Source organism: Panthera onca, chromosome B1, assembly GCF_046562875.1.
Source record: "Panthera onca isolate mPanOnc1 chromosome B1, mPanOnc1 haplotype 2, whole genome shotgun sequence".
Classification (NCBI taxonomy): Eukaryota; Metazoa; Chordata; class Mammalia; order Carnivora; family Felidae; genus Panthera; species Panthera onca.
In genome coordinates, this window is record NC_138342.1 from 19060483 (window position 1) to 19079707 (window position 19225).

Genomic DNA, 19225 nt, shown 5'->3' on the forward strand with positions numbered 1-19225 from the left:
CCGCCTCCATTTGCCCAAGCAAAACGAATCATGATCGGGGGAGGGGGCAGGGTTCGAGCTAACACCGCGTCATCTAGAGGAGGGGGTGAGAGGAGCAGAAGGAAAATGACAGGCGCCCTCACCTGGGCCTCCGGCTGTAGGGCGACCCGGAACGTGATCTTGCGCACAGAGGAGAATTTCGGTGCGCGCGGTGTCTGCAGTGGCTCGACTCATAGTAGTAGCAAGATCTGGGAGCGAGAGGAAAAACAGAGAGGGCATTTGCAACCGCCGCTTCACCCCGATTTACTGGCACGACAGAATAGCCCCCGGAACACCGTATGACAGAGAGCGGCTTTTTCTTCCTAGCTACTGGTGAGATTTCCCGGTGGCGGTTTGTGATGGTGTAGTCAGCTTAGAGGTCTGGGGAGTGATGTGTGCTTTCCCAGCCTCTCTTATTGATGCTAACGCCGAGCGCCAGTCTGGTACAATGTCAGCTTTATCTCGCGTGGATCTCAACTGTACTGGCACAGGGCAACCCTCCAGGTAATGGAAAAAGTTAGGGGAGCAAGTAGGTTTCTGACAAATTGCTCTCTGTGATCCGACTGGCTCAAGCCACTGTGCTCAAGGCTGACGGATTTAAGATGAGGAGGACTGTCTGTGTGACAACATCCTCGTTAGTTCCAGAGGCACTGGGGATGCGGTGTTGAGGGGCCGGGCTGCCTGTGGGTTGCGAGTGCGTGTTTTGGTTTGTTTTTTTGTTTTTTTTTTTTTTGGTTGGTTGGTTGGTTTGTCTGTTTTTTGGACCTGACGCTCTGGGGTGGGTGATGACAAGGTTACCTTGAAGAGGATCTACTGCCTGGGGACCTTGATCTTGACCTGGAATATGGTGATCGGGAACACGACCTGTGTCGAGAAAAGGACCTTGAACGAGAGCGCATCCTTTGGGGTCTTTGAGAAAATAAGGATTTGGGTGGTGACACGGAATCTCTACACGGAGAATTGAAAGAAGAGCAAGAAGGTGACACATCGAACAACGAACAGGATTGTGTGCCATCCCAAGGGTAGTTCAGTTTATCACTTTCATCTTCACTGTCATCAAACAGGCCATCCATGGCTAGTCCCGAATTTATAAACATAGGTAGTTTGGAGAATTGTTCATTACTGAAATCACTGTCCCTCAGTTCACTGGTCTTGTCTGCTTCGTCGTCAAAAACAGCTTGACTGGGATGACCGAAGTGCTTGTTCAGCTCGGCTCGGATTTCCTGGTCTTGGAGCTGTTTTCTGGTGCTGCAAGGAGAGACCTGCTTGCCCGCCCCCGGAGTCTCTCTCAGGTAGCACTGGTCTGAATCTGTGGAAGAACAAATCTGCCCCTGCCAATCGGAGGGGGCATCTTTATATTCTAGTTGTCTAGAGTCTTGGAGCTCCTGTGATATATTAATGAGTATTTCCGTTTTGGAATTAATTGACTGACAATAGTCATGGTCACCAAACAGCCGTAGGCTGGGCCGCTTGGCCTTCCTTTCCTCGTGTCCACTGGTGAGCACAGAGGTCTTGCTGAGTTGTGCGTACAACTCAGACTGCTCGGGCCCCTTCTTGGTGGAGTTATTGCCTTGGGTGCCAGGAGGCTCACTGTACCTGGGCTTCTTTGATGGAGGAGGTCCCACAGTCTTGCAAGAGGACTTCAGCTTTGGAGAAGTCCTGAAAGGGTTATCTTGGTTGGCTTTGTGAGGAGGAGTAGTGGGCGGAGTTAGGCCTATGGGAAAAAGAAGGAGGGGGGTGGGGAGAGAGACAAGAGATGGAGATCATGTGGTTAAATGCCAGGACAAGTTTTCCTAACTTCTCCAGGGCTTCAGACAATGGCGAGAAAGAAGGTACACGAAATTCATGCAAGACCTGAAAAAGTACCTCTCTCCCTGTCAGCCCCTGCCACCGAGAAAAGACAGATTTCGCTACTGGCAGGCGGCAGTGAAATCTGCGATATTTTGTGTTTCAAATGCCAATGCTAACAGACCTGGCTTCCCAGAAAACTCGAACGCCTCCCTACCGGCCTCCACGGGCACCAGGCATTACCCAAGCTCGCATTTCCAAGGGCACCGTGTGTCTGCCTTATGGAACATTAACACAGCACGGTCCAGGGGGATCACAGAATAGCTCTGGTAGCCTTTGTCTGCAAGGAATTCTGAGGAGCACACAAGTGGCTCGGAAAAATTTCCCCAATCGAGGATCACTACCCAAGGAGCCCCAGAACTCGGCAACTTAAAAAAAAAAAAAAAAAAAAGATGGGATGACAGCAAATGTGGGGCAGGGTGGGAAGGACACAGACAACTTCAAAGGAAGTCCAGTAAAACACGACAGACGAAAGCAGGGAACCGGGCAACTGTGCAACTTGACGGCAATGATTCTTTTGTCTCCACAGTTCATTAACTTAGTAAACCATGGCTAATGCAGGTATAATACTTTCTTGTAAGCATAACTAATACATTCTGTCTAAAATATGGTTCTGCAACAGAAACCTAAATGAACAGGAACACTAAATATTGCAGTGCTAGTGGACCATTTTATTTAGAGCACAACATCGGGGCGGGTTAGGAGGCTGAAGGACTGAAACGGACCCAAACTCCGGCAACCAACGAATTAAAAAAATAATAATAAAATAAAGGGAGACGAGAGACACCCCATCGGTTGGTGTCTTTCATCCTTTTCTACAGAAGAGCAGAAAATTCCATCAGATGGCCATGGTGGGAGAGTCTGTGAGCTGTAGTTGCCTCCACTATGTTTCACCCCTGAGAAAGTTCTACTCATCCCTTCACACCGAGGAAGGATAATCGGGAAATGGCTCCAGAGTCCAAGGAACTTTGAAGAAGGGCACGCTAGGGTTCAAATGACTCTACGCTTACAAGGGAACATTTGAGTTTACAATCCATTTTCTATTCGGGAGGATGGGTGAACGCTGTTCAGCAGAGTTCGAGTCTGCTAACAAGTCTGGGGTTAGACTTAAGGCAACTGCACATTTCAAGGAAATGGCAGACAAATCTGACTTTGCTGGAGAAAAGGGGAAAAAATACACACACACACACACACACACACACACACACACGACCAAGTAGGTCACAGAAAGCCACATGCAATTTTGGTATGAACAGGAAGATACTGCCTCTTTTTCCTACTTTGCAATAAAAATATGGAAGAAATTAATATTTCCTGTATAATAAAATATTTGACACCACTATTTGGCAATTTTTATTCTGTACGGCTAAAGCTTTCTAAATGAGGGGAGAAAGGCTACAAAAATGCAAAGTAATGTGACTTTGGAAATCCATCCCAGAAAAATTCAGAAACACAGGGGAATACAAACACAGAGAAGGGACCCAGCAGAGTCCCAGAAAAGCTCCCTTGATTAGCAGGCACCCCCACATGCCTTCCGTACTCTTCATTTGAAGGTAATAGGGAGGTGACATATTATACAATGAAACCTCCATGTCACTGAGGCACACTCTCCTTTTGTCCCCTCTTTCATGGACAGGTATGCCTTTTACTCGCTCTAAGAGATTCTTATGTATTCAATCTTTCTGTCTCTTTTTTCCCCTTGTTTCCTTTACCTTTTGCACTGCCCCGTTTCTAACACTCATTTCTACCACATGCTATCTTCAGTTACCATTACAACAAATTTAAAGATACTAATGCTCCTCCAAAGAAACGATAAATTCTCAGATACTTCTCACAGGAGGCTAAGATGCCCAAAGAAATAATGATGAATAATCTCTCTTTGCTCAGCCAATAAAAGTCAAATATTGCAAATGACATAGCCTTTGAATAGGGGAAATGACATTCGACATCCTAAAATCCAATTCCATAAATCTTCTCGTGGTTCCCAAATTAGGGTAGTTGTTACATTCCTAATAATTTATTGCCAGGATCACTCGTTTGATACTTATCAGATAATGCTCTATATTCTTGCTCATCTCTTTTTTGAATGTATAGTTTATCTTGTCTTTCCAAATAGATTATATGCTCTTAGTAGAATGTTGCTTGGGCTTATTTGTGCAAAAATTCTTGTACTTTTTTTTTTTTTTAATTTTTCTAAACTCTCCTTTAGTAGTGGGTCTTATATTTCAGTGGCCCAAGAATACCTTGGGAAGCTGGTCAAACATTTTTAATGAGGTGGTTCATGGGCCGCATATGGAGAGCCTCTGTCCTGTCATGTCTAAGTAGCACATTGCCTTGTTCTCAGGTGTATGTATTTTGACTGACATTCTAGACTTATAAAAAGAAACCCTAAACTTCAGAAACACCAAATTAGGCCACTATTAAAGAGAGACTAGTTCTAAAAATAGCTCAGCTATCTAGGGATTTTAAATATAGAAATCCTTTTTAGTCTTGAACATTCGAAACCCTTGTCCTAGTACCTAAGCTCATTATCACTTAAATAACTGATTCTCAAGTTGCTCTGGGGAGTGGCGACACCCTGATGGTAGTTTGTTTGTTTGCTTGAGTTTTTTTGTTTTTGTTTTTGTTTGTCTTTTGAGTTAAAAACAAAGTCTTTTCCCTTCTTCACATTTTGGAGGGCCTATGGGGGTGGAGCAGACATTCACTGGGCTTGTACTCTGTGCTGGGTAAGACACCAGGATGCTGGCATTTTAGGGACTTCATGGTTCCTTTTAATAAACGGGCAATTCCCTAAAACTTGAAGTAAGCGTATGTTCTTGCATATGTGCGTTAAGATTTCCGGAAACACTCCGAGATAACCAAATAGACCCCACAAGGGAGAATACGAGGGGTGGAAATTTCTGTTGGCACTGCTTGTTAAAAAAGAAAAAAAAAAAAAAAGTAATACCTGCTTCATGGATGGAAGTTATTTCAGGATTAGTGAGTAGGTGGGTAAGGGAAAACAACTCAGATAGTTCCCTAAACTTTTTTACTGTTTACTGAAATATCTTTATTCAGAGAATACCTCCAAGCAAGACTGGGAAATCTCAAGGATGCAACCACCAGTGCCTAAGTGAAAATCTATTTCCAGATATAGTTGAGACCTAAAGCAAAACAAAGCAAAACAAAAGTGTGAGAAGCACTGTATATACTTATATATATAAAATAGTGTCAAACTTTTAAGAGCCGCTGATAGGACAGAGACCCCTTGCCGCACCTGAACTAATTGGATTTCTCCCATTTCCCCACCCAGAACTCTGTCCCCTGCGGGAGGAGGGCAGTCAATACTCAACTCCTTAATGCCACTACCTTTGCTCATCTTCCCTCTAATGGCCAGACTCTCAATTTCACCCCACAAGCTTAAATCAACAGGGCTAATGCCTCCCATAACCTCCGGATTATTTCCTGTGTGTTGATTTTCTGGGGAATGTGTACATTTTGGTGTTGACAGTACAAGGTATATTCCATGCTCTCTCTTGAACTTAGCAGGTTTTGACAGATTTATGTGAGGACAGATGGCCATTACAGGCTGAAGGCTGACAAGAGGCAGTTCAGAGCATTGTTAACACACTTGCACAAACTCTCAGCAGTGCAGCACTGTGCAGAATGTAATTCAGACTATAGCTTTTTTATTACTGCCTATTTTCTTTTGTCAAAAGAGCCTGCTGTGCAGAGCAACAAATGGCTGCTATTACCCAGAATGTAATGGGTGTCAGACAAATCACGTAACACAAACAATCAAGAGTATGTAGGTCATATTTCAACAGAGCACAACCTTAGCAATATTTATGATTACTGCATTGAAATGTGTTCTATAATAAACAAGTACCTCTGCATCACTCACACTTAGGCACTTCTGCAAAGCAAGTCTGGGAAAAGTGGTGCACACTCCACAGTCATCTTTTTAAACAGCCCTTTTATTTAAAAAAAAAAAAAAGTCAGAGACAAGTTTTGTTTCGTTTTTCATTATGGGCTATAAAACGATTTTCTTTGAGGAGTTCTCTCTTGGGTTTGTTTGTTTAATTGCATGACTCTGATAAACGGTGACTCCTCTGTGTTTTGTGTGTTCCACTGTCTACGCAATGACTTCAGCAGGGTTTTGTTTGTTGTTTTTTGTTTGTGAATAGTTTACAGTATTTTGCAGAACCTAATGCTGTATCTGTGCCTTGCCTCGGAGTTTCTTTGACGGTGGGATTTCCCTTAGGTCACACGTCGATTCAGATATTTCTTAAGGACAAACAGTGGGAAGATGAGGTTCTCATTTGCTTCAAGCCTTCCCAGAAAAAAAGAAGGACTGGGCAGAGAGGCGTGTGGCTCCTCCTACCCATACAATCTATGCCTCAAGAATCTGGAGATTGTAGGAAGGGCTGACACTCAGTATGAACTGTGACTGCTCTGCCAGTGAGAATATTTTGTCAAAAGAGTTGCTCCTGTGCTCTCACCCACCCCCAACTTCCCCGGAACTCACCGGAGCCCCAGAGGAGCCAGCCACGGAAGTGTTAATGCTTGCACGGGGGAACATCCCACACCCTGCCCAGTACCCTGGCTGCCATCAACCCGGGCTGGTCTGAGGGCCAGTGCTCCTGCCTTTACTGCTTTGTCGGTATTTCCTACATCACCCCTGATTCCCGGAGAACAAATCGGCCTCACGGAAAGCCTTCAGAACATTCCTAGGACATGTGCCTAATTCCCCAACTCTTGCTCATGGAAGATGAAGATACTAATTGGTTCCCCTTGCACTTTCCCACAGAGCTGGGGCAGGAGTAGGGATGAGGGTGGGGGTGAGGGGGTGACGTTTCTGGGAACGTCGATCACCAACTCCCCCCACAAGCTGACGTGGGAGAGGAAATCACTGTGTTATTCTTGGCTTAAAAGAAATTTGGATAGTATTATTTCCTGAAAAGATAACAAAGGAATGATCATTCCAGATGTTGGGTCAAGAGGAATCAGATCAAAAAAAGAAAACGAAGAATGGAGTTGAAATATGGAGGAAACCCCTGACAGTAAGAGGTGCCAAACACTGGAATGGGCTGTAAAGAGAATTTGTGGGGTCTCTCTTTCTTGGAGTCTTCAGGCTCAGTAAAGGATTATATGACCTGTCAAAATCACTTTCCAGTTCTCTCGTGCTATGGTTTTCCTTTGAAAACTACCAACTACTGCTCATATTTGGCTTTGGTTCATTTCCCCAAAGATAAGTCACATACAAAAGAAGTATATACCAAAAGCGTACAGCAAATCTATGCTCTCTGTCAATATTCTGTCCAGCAAAACAGATTTTTAAATGGGAAGTCCAAAAATGACAATATAAAACTCTACCTAGGGGCACCTGGGTGGCTCAGTCAGTTAAGCCTCCGACTTCGGCTCAGGTCATGATCTCACGGTTCGTGAGTTCAAGCTCCACATCGGGCTCTGTGCTGACAGCTCAGAGCCTGGAACCTGCTTCGGATTCTGTGTCCCCCTCTCTCTCTCTGCCCCTCCCCCACTCACACTCTGTCTCTCTCTGTTCTCAAAAAATAAATAAAAATGTTAAAAAAATAAAACTCTACATAAAAGAATAAGAAATGACAAACTGATGGGTTAATGAGTGGGTTCTTTTAAGAACAAGTCCACCAAAGTTCAGTTTGAATGCTGGCCAATTTAAGCCAAGGGAAAACATACAGTGAAAAACAAATGACACCAAACACTTGTCCTCTATCATCAAAACCACGAGGAAACTGCAATACCAATGGAGGAAAATATTGTTAAGACCTAGTGTGTTAGGGTGATGAAACTGCTGATTATTTTGTTCTTCCCCTTCCCCCAATTAGTTATAAAATAGCCATCTTGCTTTTTATTACTTCTACAGAAATAATTTTAAAACCAGTTCACGTGTACATGTACACATACATACATGTGAAACTTGGGGGTCAGCCACTTTGGTCCCTAACCAAATTCCTTTTATGTCTTCTGGCGGAAACCATCATCCAGTTGAGCTGACATTGCCTTGCCATTTCCATTTCAGAAACAAAAAGTCTAGCACTCTGAAAATCTCCATATGCAATAGATTTAAATGCCTTCTGCCAAAAGAGCATTCTCTCCTCTCATCTTGTTTTACTAACAGCTATTTTGAAATCAAATTAGTTTTTACACCTGTAAAAAAGAAGCGTTTTTTTTTTTTTATCAGCCAAAATGAGCTAGTTTAGGACAATCACAAAGTCAGACCAGCTGGCAATACCTAATAAAGCAAACTTCCTGTCTCATCCCTCCTGTTTCCCAAAGACTCTGCAGATGGGGCAGAGGGATTTTTCTGGAGGTCTCAGAATTTTGTTGACTCTTTACATCTGCATGTAAATGTTTGGAACATGTCCCTAAAATTTGTGAAAGTAAAGAAAAAGGAGACACCAGAAGGTCCTGGGCAACAGCTTGATCCATTTCCTTGGCCATAACGAAATGGATTAAGCCTGTAGACCAAGGATCAACAAATCAACAACATGAATGTTTCCACCCTGTCCACCCCCTTGCTGCACCAACGGCAGACATCACTAATTGGTCATGACATTTTCACTGAATACAGACTTGGCCTTGGAATCCTCCTCAACACAATGCTCCTGGCAGCCAATACCAATCAATGACAGTTGGCAAGTGAAATGAAACCTATTTAACATAACACATGTTGACTACTGTCTTTAAAATTCATGCTTCAGGAAGGAGACATCATCTCTAGTTGGACAGACATGCTTTGAACCCAGGGTCCACCACGAAGCCAGTGTCAACATACATGTTTTTCCTCAACCATGAAATGGCCAGAGAATCAAAAAGATAGTATATATCACATGCTTACTAGGGAGTGGCTAATCTCCAGAACGTGTAGGAATAACAGAAGTAGCTATTATTGACAGAGTATCAGGGAGGAGATGGTTCTTCCTTGACTTGGTAAATCCATACCCATACCAAAAATGGTATATGCTGAATTTCATATTAGAGAATTAGAGGGATTTTGCCACAAAGAGAATATGTAACTTCATATATGAGTGTGCCAAGGAGAAAACAACATGAAGGCCAATGAAAGGGAACAGGTAAAGACACAACAAGTTGAAAAGATGAGCAACAGGGTACAGATACCTTCGGCAGATAAAATTAAGGCAGAATCAGTAATTAAATGCCTTATATTTATTGAATACTTATATATGCTGGCACTGGAGGAAACCTTTTTTCACGTTTTATCTCAATCCTCAGAGAGACCCAATGAGATACTGGTGCTGTTATTATCTTCCTTTGGTGCATTAGGATCCTGAGCCTTACAGAAGTTAATTAAAATGACCAAAGGCCATATTGCTAGATGGTAGATCCAGAATTTGAACTTGGGTTTATCCAATGTCAGAGCCAAGGTTTTGCGTAACTTCACTAAGCTATGCTGCCTGCTTTCAGAAAATCATAGTAGACTACTTTTATTTGGAGCTTTGCTGCTTATAAAGTTTTAAGATTCTGGTTGAACGCACACAAAATTGCCATTTTAGGATGTCAAAAATGGTTGAATGCTGGCAATTTTATTTTTTCCAACCTATATTTTAGTCCTTTAAGTCAGACAGTAATTCGATTGGGGGATTATAAGTATGATTTTAACATTAAGGAAACTAAAACCCAGAAAAGATTAAGGAGAGAGAAAAGCGTTTTAGCAATTAAAAGACGAAGGGGGAAAAGTGCATGGCCCGTCTTGCAGTTCCTTACTGATGTCACTGCCCATGCCAAGTTCAGTGTTACTAAAACATCTCTTTGATTTCCTGCCTTCTTGTTTCTGCTCCATCAATATCTTCTCTCCTTAGTCCCCTGGGCAGTTCAAGTCTGATACAAATATTCCTCTCCCTAAGGCTCCCCCAGTCAGTTTTGCCTACAAAGAGCAGTGTCCCTTTCCATGGATCGCCTGGGTCCTTGGCTAATGATATCACCTCAATGCTTCCTTTGGTCCTTGAACCGTCTTTGTAATTCTTTTCAATCTTCTGCGCAGTCATTGTATTTAACTTGAAGCAAAGTGACTTGATAATTTCTTTTCTCCCTTTGGTGATTCTCCTGAGCTGCAATCAGTGTGTATCACATCCTTCAAACACCACTATGCAAGAAGTTTTACTAGAGATTGTTTCAGGAGATGGAGATCATAACCATCACATACGGCAGAGCGTTTCAAACCCACAATATCTCTATCCAAAAAAAACTTCCTTACATCCTTCTCCAGTCAAGTTCCAAACTTCTCTTCCTAACCTCCTCCTGCCTGCTGCAAGTTTCTCCTCAGTCTCTTGTTTTCCTGGAGCTGTAAATTCTTTCTAGTATGTAATGCAGTTTGACCCCACCTCACTTTCTCTAATTTGCATCTTTACACTTAAAACTACTATGCTCAAGAAAGTAAAAACCACCCTCTGGGCCCAGATAACAAAACATGAGAGGTAATAAATATTTCGCCTTCATGCTACTTGTCCCATGTGTGTTATTTCCCCAACAGACTATAAGCCCCTATCTTTTTTTTTTTTTTAATGTTTATTTATTTTTGAGACACAGAGACAGAGCATGAGCGGGGGAGGGGCAGACAGAGAGGGAGACACAGAATCGGAAGGATAAGCTCACATCTTAAACACAAGACTATTGAGCAGGCCAAGTACAATGCTTCATGCTTTGTATGGATCAGTCTCTAGGCTTTATATTTGCTGTACATCCACTAAGGCCTATCATATTGCAAGCATAGAGCAGGTATTAAAAATGTTGGTAAACTGATTTTCATTGTACCCAATAATCTTTCAAAGCACCAAGAAGAAAGGATTTAAACCAGTCAGACAAATTCTGATTCACTGACAGAAATAAATCCACTGTGTATATTTTTAAGGATTCTAAATATGTAAAAAAAAAATGTATCTTCTATAAATCGCTACTTTTCTCTCAATAGCATGGGCTACTAAACTTTCAAAATGATAATTAAATTATTTAAAGTTAGGTTCCTCTGAAGAAGAAAAATGCTAAAACTTTTGCAAGAAGAAAAAAGAAGTGCTTTTTTTTTTTTGTAACACCATAATCTCACTAATAGAAGGAATGCAATTAAAGTGATATTCTCATATATACATGCGAGCAAAACACTTCAAAAACAAAGATACCTAGGGGCACCTGGGTGGCTCAGTCGGTTAAGCCTCCGACTTCAGCTCAGGTCATGATCTCACAGTCCATGAGTTCGAGCCCCGCCTCGGGCTCTGCGCTGACAGCTCAGAGCCTGGAGCCTGCTTCGGATTCTGTATCTCCCTCTTTCTCTGACCCTCCCCTGTTCATGCTCTGTCTCTCTCTGTCTCAAAAACAAATAAACATTTAAAAAATTAAAAAAAAAAAAAAAGATACTCAATGCCAGGAAGGATGTAATAAAGCAAGTATATCCATGGAAGGATATCCATAGGGCGATAAATGAAAGCACTTCTTTTGGAAAGCAGTGTGGCAAACTATACAAGAAGGCCCTAAGATATTATATCTTTATATTAATTATTAAAAACTACTAAGAATTTGTTTTGAGACAATAAGATTAAATTTATGAACAGAACCAACAAAACCCACAAATAATCCAATTAAAATGGGCAGAGGACCTGAACAGACATTTTACCAAAGAAGACATACAGATGCCCAATGGACACATGAAAAGACGCTTAACATCACTAAATCATCAGGAAAATGAACATTAAAACCATGGTGAGATATCACCTTATACCTGTCAGAACGACTCGTATCAAAAGACAAGAAATAACAAGAGTTGGTAAGAATGCTGAAAGAAAGGAACCCTCGTAACTTCTGGTGGGAATGTAAGTTGGTACAGCCACTATAGAAAATGATATGGAGGTTTCTCAAAAAAATTAAAAATAGAAATACCATCTAACCCAGTAATTCCACTCTTGGGTATTTACTCACCAAAATGAAAACACTAATTAGAAAAGATATATGCATCCCTACATTTATTACAGCATTATTTATAGTAGCCAAGATATAAAAGCAATAGATGAATAAAGAAGATATAGTATACATATAAAATGGAATATTACTCAGCTATAAAAAAGAATACAATCTTGCCATTTCTGAAAGCATGGATGGATCTAGAGTGTCCTATGCTAAGCGAAATAAGTCAGACACAGAAAGACAAATCCCGTATGATTTCACTTATATGTGGAATCTAAAAAACAAAACAAAACAAAAAACGAACAAACAAAAGCCAGAAACAGATTCGCAAATACAGAGAACAAACTGTGGTTACCAGAGGGGAGGGTAGGGGGGGCGGAGATGGGCAAAATAGGTGAAGGGGATTAAGAGGTACAAACTTCCAGTTATAAATACGTCATGGGGATGAAAAGTACAGCATAGGGAATTAATCAATAATATTGCAATAAACTTATATGTTCACAAACAGTAACTACACTTATCCCGGTGAGCACTGCATAATATATAGAAATGTTGAATTACTATGTTATATATCTGAAACTAGTATAACATTACATGTCAACTATACTTCAGTAAAAAAAAAAATAAATTATGAGCAAACATTTCTAATGCAGTGCTATTTCTAAACAGTAACACTTTAAAACAACCAAAATTTATAATAGGAGTATGATTAAACAAATTTTGATGTACTTACTAAAACTAATGTCATACAACACATTAAAAGCCTGATAGTAAAAGGCCGGTGAAGATATGAAAATTTCCTATTAAAATGCTAACTGAAAAGTCAGGATGCAAAATTATATATACAAAATGACTATGGTATAAATATAATGTATAAAATTATCCATAGGGAAAAAATACTATGGATAACTGTACATCTTAGAATTACAAATAACTTTTCTACCAGTTTATATTTTTGACATTTTTACAAGAAGATTAAATTATTCATAATATAATACATAATACAATAATAAAAATGTTTTAACAGAAACCTGGGTGTGGGTATACACGGTGGAAGCTTTCTGAATCCTCTTTGGAACAAAGTAACTGCCTTTTACAACATTCTGCACACTCATATTTAATAGATTCAGCTGAGTTGTTATCATGATCCACAGTAGTATTTCCCAAACAACGTGATGTCTATTATAGTGGTAACTGGAATTATGTAAGATAATAAAATATTACAAAATTAAATGACATATACGAAAAATAGTTTCTGTCAGAAGAACCAATAAAGGTATGCCACTAAAAGAAGAGTTGTCAAATAAGTTGTAGACAGGTGGTATTGAAAATACTGGGAAAACATGGGAAATTATTATTATTATTTAATTATGTGAAAATCATAAAAATCTAGGATGATTTTGCTCTCAGACTACAACACAAATATCTTTAATTCTTTTCCTTTAAAAATCAAGAAATGAACAGTGTACACCATCTGTGATACATTATCAGTGCAGTTTGTGCCAGAAAGATGAATGGATTGACAGGACATTAAAGTTGAAAGCAAAGGTCTCTGTTTCTTATACAGAAAATTTGATACTTGAATGTTTCGTTATATGATTTAGGCAAAAGCAAAATGACAAAGCTGTATACCTTAATCACCTTTTTCAACAGACCCACCAAATACTCATTCCAAATGGTCAGATAAGAAGGTCTCTGCTGCGTATGATACACACACATAAAAGCTACTTATAGGAGTAAGTATAATTTATTTAAGAAATGATGTAAAGCATATGCTTTTAAGCGAATCTATGTGTGCGTATATGTATGTAGGCATATAAAGATATGTTTACATTTGCATATGTATATGTCTGTATACACACACATACACACATAAAATATATATAAATACCATGGATTCAACTAATCTACCGCTTGACCAAATCATGCGATCATGCGATAGACCTTTTTCGTAAGGAGGTAATTTAGCAAACTCAAAGTGCGAAATTAAACTTAGCAACTATGACCATGGTGCATATAGGCACTATAGTTCTGGTTAAAGGAATCTTGTTTAAGTTACCGTTCCTTTACCCTTATCAGCAATGGCCAGAGCCAAGGAACTTCTTACTCAGACAAGCCTAAGATTCACTTTCTGGTGTAGTTTAAGTATGTCCACATAAAGCACTCAGTGCAAAGGCACTTTTTGTAACCAACTTAGAAGTCTTCCTAGGAAGTCTCTGGATGATTAAGTTACCTAGGGGTTACTCCAAGTTTTTAAGGCTCCTTCCTCTTCAGTATGTAAAGTAAGACTGACTAAATGAGTCCAGAAGTCCAAATGGTAAAGAAAATCACTCTTGTTTGAGGATATGGGAATACATTTCGTTTTGGTGAATGGGCAGATTTTTATTTTTCTCCTTTGCTGAAAAGATATAAAAATGGTAACATATATAGGAGAGATCATATTGTTAAGTACAATGGCGAGTGAGAAAATATTTCAATTAAAACATCGATGTAATCACTTTGCTCCTTGGGTTCAGAACTTTGCTCCCTGTTTTCTAGCTCTGTGATCTTGGGCAAGTTACTTAACATTTCTGAACCTTAAAGATGGGAAAACTACCACTATCTTCATGAGGTTGTTGTGAAACCAGTCAAAAATTCCTCATGTTTGGGGCGCCTGGGTGGTTCAGTCGGTTAAGCGTTGGACTTCGGCTCAGGTCACGATCTCGCGGTTCCGAGTTCGAGCCCTGCGTCGGGCTCTGTACTGAGCTCAGAGCCTGGAGCCTTCTTCCCGTTTTGTGTATCCCTCTCTCTGCCCCTCCCCCCCTCACACACACACACTCTCTCTCTCTCTCTTTCTCAAAAATAAATAAAACATTAAATTTTTTTTTTAAATTCCTCCTGTTCAAGTTTTGGGGTCTCAAACTGAAATAGGGTTATTCAAGGATCCAAAGCAATAATACACATCAGAGGATCTGGCCCCAGTCTGACACACACAAAAAATGTCTTCTTTAAAAAAAAGAAGAAGAAATGAAAATATTTATAGGTAACTTCTTATCCAATGTTGTTTGTACTATTTGTTAATTTCATTAATCACATAGAGAATACATGCTATCATTTAACACATATTTCATACACACACACACACACACACACATAACTACACACGGTTCCAAGTGATATATAAGGCTTACCTGCAGTTCCAGAGAGTTCCACACTTAAGGTTCGTTCAATAGTCTTGTTCTCAAATGGGGAACCCTTGGGGTCACTGGAAGATATGGCACATTTATAAAAACAAACTGAAATGGAGTTGCTGTAGCCAAATGTATTAGAACCCCCTTCCCTTTCTGAAAATGGTTACATTTCTTAATACTTACTTTGGTGACTCTGGGGTCAGAGGAAGAGATAAAGTTGTTGGTTTGGCTAAAGGAAAGAAAAGGAAACTAATTATGAAATATTGAGGGGTTTTTTTAGATTTTTTTTTACTACAATCAGGTTGGAAACTGGAAACTGGAAAACTAAAGTACGGAAATCCCTGAATATCGGATCAAAGTCAGACAACAGTCCATTACGCTAAAACAAATTCCAAACAACATTTGCATCAGTAAGCTATCATTCAAAACCACATACAAAAACCAGAATTTTCCCCAAAATGTAGCATCTCGGTTAAGGATACAAATTTTGCATCATACCATCAGAGAGAAATAATGTTTTCTATTTTAATTTGGAATACAGTACACGGTTTGTTTAGACAAGAAAACAGCAGAATAACTATCAGACAACAGAACGTTATGAATATTCAGTTGATTTTTCTCCTAAAATGTATAATTTTATATCTAGCCCTGAGAATAGGTTATATCTATGAGGCCAAAGCTCAAAGCAGTAACCATTCCATTTACTGAAAATTAATTGAGAGATTATGACAAATTGTGGACATTGACCCAGATGGTTTAAAAGAGGTTTAGATCCCCAAATCTTACAGACTACAGAAGTAAAATACTGCATTTATCAGTTGAGAGATCAACAGACTTGCAAAGAGAGAGCTCATTTACTTCCTTTTATGCTTCCTAAATCTTACCTCCTACAGGTGGCATTTCCTAATTAGGAGGGGTGGAGTAAGAATATTCTCACTCCAAAATTTCAATTGCTTCTCCTTCGCAGTCTTGTATTTTGAACAGAAGGAGGGGAAAACATGATGAGAAACGCACTTGGGATATACATCCACATATTATGCATCTATGTGCTTATCTATAAAGATATAGTTATATGTAAGTAAGTTTATGTCAATTTCTTCTCATTAACATAACTACTTGCAAAAGGTCAAGAGGTAGTCATTTACGTAATGAAAATCCTAGACTTGAAAATACAAAGGTCTCTAGAACAAACTCTTATTTTATAGATGAAAAACCTGAGGTCTAACGATATGAAATGATATTTTGAAGGGCCATAAAACTAGTTCCTGGCAGAGACAGCCCAGAATATGTTTCCTTTTTCCTATTACCAAAAGGAATTGCATTCGATAGATATTAAAGTAAATTAATCAACCCCAGTAATTAAGGTCCTTTGAAATGTGAAAATATTATTTATGTCCAAATTAGGCTGAAATTACATACTTTACTTGGATAAATAGTATTTACATATTTAATTTGTCGATTTAGATTTGGTTTTGAAACAATTGAATGGTTTATCATCTATCCAGTGTGCATCCAGAAATATGAAGTTCATGCTGTCTTCTACAAATTAGGTACATTGATTGATCGGCTTTTATATATACAGATAAATGAACTGGGTTTTACATTAATTGTTTTAGTATGTCTGATATAATGAGCCTTTCCAAAAGAGCACACTCGTGAAAGAAATTTACCAACTTTTTCAGTGTTCAACTAATAATTAGGATCACGCATACAGGTTCCATGGAAAATGTCACCAGATAGGAACTGTGTGCTATAGGTCACACAATAAATAGACATTGAAAATTGGTCTTTGAAATTCCAGTTTTCAAGGGGTAGGGTAGGCTACCTGAAATGCTCAAAGGAAGATTCCTAACATTCTGATAGTTGGGTATAGGTGATCATGATACCATGATTCCTGAATATGCCCACGGTCACAAAAACTACCACTAGGGGAGTATTGATAATGGTTTCCTGGGAGTTTAATCCACACCATTCCAATGACTGATAGACCAGGGCCTCTAAGATCCTTGAGGGCAAGAATGCATCTTTTTCCTTCAGATCATGGTATTTTGGACCACGTAGATCCTTGGTTATTGTCTCTAATTGTGAATATATATTTTTTTGGTTTGAATAATAATTTAAGTAAATCCTGAAGCTGAGCATTTATTTCCTGTTGGTTATCCACAGCCAACCATTTTGTTTTTTGTTTTAGGCCTTTGATAACTTCAGGAATTTTGTGGGTTTTTTTGGTCATTCATTTTTGTTTTTTGTGTTTTGTTAACAGGCTTTGTTCTGGGATAAACTTTTTATGCTTTGCCACAGACAAAATATCTTTTTTAAAAACCCATACAGGGGCACATGGGTGGCTCAGTCGGTTAAGCGGCCAACTTCAGCTCAGGTCATGATCTTGTGGTCCGTGAGTTTGAGCCCCGCGTCGGGCTCTGTGCTGACCGCTCAGAGCCTGGAGCCTGTTTCAGATTCTGTGTCTCCCTCTCTCTCTGACCCTCCCCCCGTTCATGCTTTGTCTCTGTCTCAAAAATAAATAAATGTTTAAAAAAATTTTTTAAAATAAATAAATAAATAAATAACCATACAAAGCAGGTCTCTAAGGAATATATCCTCCACAGGCCAAGTTAATGCCCCGCTGTCATGGTTTTTTAAGAGGTTACAGTAATATTAGTGGTAAATGGATTTAAAAAACAAACAAACCAAGAACCTCCCAAACTCTCAAAATCCAAAAGGGCCAAATAAAGTCTTAAGAATGTAAAAATTAAAAAGATGTTTAGGGATGCCTGGGTGGCTCAGTCGGTTAAGCACTGAACTCTTGGTTTCAGCTCAGGTCAGGCTCATGGTTGGTGGTTCAAGCCCCGCAGGGAGCTCTGTGCTGACAGTGCAGAGCCTGCTTGGGATTCTCCCTCTCCCTCTCTCTCTCTTTCTCTGCCCCTTCTGCACTGGCGCTGTCTCTGTTTCTCTCAAAATAAATTAATGAACTAAAAAAAAAAAAAAAACAAAAAAACCCACCATGTTTAGAACATGTGCTGTTTGTCTGGCTTCACGCACTACAGGGTTTCAGCCGGTTTAGGACTCCAAATTCAGCTCCAAAAACGCTGAACGCATGACTAGGACACACTAGGACCAGGGGGAGAGCAGCCCAGTCCTTCGCTAGAGCAAGCCCAGCTGGCCCCCTTCCCCTGAGGCTCTCTCCACACCACTGCGTCCCAAAGCGCTGCGGGTTCGGCTTTAAGCAAAACTGTTCCTGCGCATGCGTGCGAGGGGCCAATCAGGGCAAGGTGAGCTGCAAAACAGCTTGGCCCATTTCAAGAAATCTCTTTCCCTGAACCGACAGAAAAGGATGGCCAAGTGATTTTGAGATAACCACCAGGGAAAACCTCATTGAAAGCCAATTTCAAACTCTGAAAGAAGGTTCCAGAAGGTTTATGGGGATGTAGGGATGAGAGAGGGAAATTCAAAACACTGGAAAGAAAATACTTATTAAAAGCAGCAGCAACGGCATACCTGTATGAAATAATCATGGTTCAAAACAGGGATCAGGGACTACCACTCTGCAGCTGGAAGGGGAAGTTGAGGAAACAAAAGGGGAAAAAAAGAAGTGGGTGTTTGTAATGGCTATTTTACAATATGCCTGCTTCCACTATAAGGTTAAAGGTAGGGCAAATGTGGAAGCTGGGATATTTTAAAGCAACAGCAACTTTCATAAGCTTCTCAGACAGGACTTTTGTGAGGGAAGAGCCAAAAAGAAAGAAAATTATATCTCGGCCAAGGCAGGTTTTCCCCAAATCACCCTGATCTGCCTCAGAAGCATCAGCCTTCCAGCAATGTATGGGAATAATAAAAATCACCCCAGATGCTTAGTTTGCTCTCGGCCATATTTTTTAATAGAAAGCAAATGAAAATAAATTCCAGGAATTTCCAAATCACTATTTACAAAATAAAATCTATGAGTGTAACATGTGGTCTTAAAAAAAAAAGAAAGAAAGAAAGGAAAGAATACACTTAATAATCGGGAGAGGCTGCATACATTATTATGTACTATTTCTTAAGGTATATACAGCAAATCAACAATGCCTCATTTTTGCCATTATTAGAAGGGGGGAAAATAAAATCTTTTTAATATTGGCTAGCCCAGCTTGCTCAGAATTTCAATTATCTCAGCAATTCAGATTTCACATAAACCTTGTCCGAGGTAGCTATTCCCTTTACACGCCCGCCCCCCCCCCTCCCCGTCCAGTTGACATTTCAGGTGCCTTTTGGTGATT

The 19225-nt window shown here is 40.0% G+C and overlaps 1 protein-coding gene across 3 annotated transcripts in view; it reads right to left on the bottom strand.

Moving 5' to 3' along the window:
* The window catches only part of PPARGC1A (PPARG coactivator 1 alpha), a 647562-nt gene that overhangs the window by 20220 nt on the left and 608117 nt on the right, over positions 1 to 19225 (bottom strand). For all 3 annotated transcript variants that reach the window (XM_060655328.3, XM_060655326.3, XM_060655325.3), the window contains 4 exons: positions 15153 to 15198; positions 14970 to 15043; positions 817 to 1732; positions 123 to 227 (listed from right to left, as the gene is read on the bottom strand). In XM_060655328.3, the coding sequence (XP_060511311.1) occupies positions 123 to 227; positions 817 to 1732; positions 14970 to 15043; positions 15153 to 15198 (1141 nt within the window). The remainder of the gene's footprint in view (positions 1 to 122; positions 228 to 816; positions 1733 to 14969; positions 15044 to 15152; positions 15199 to 19225) is intronic.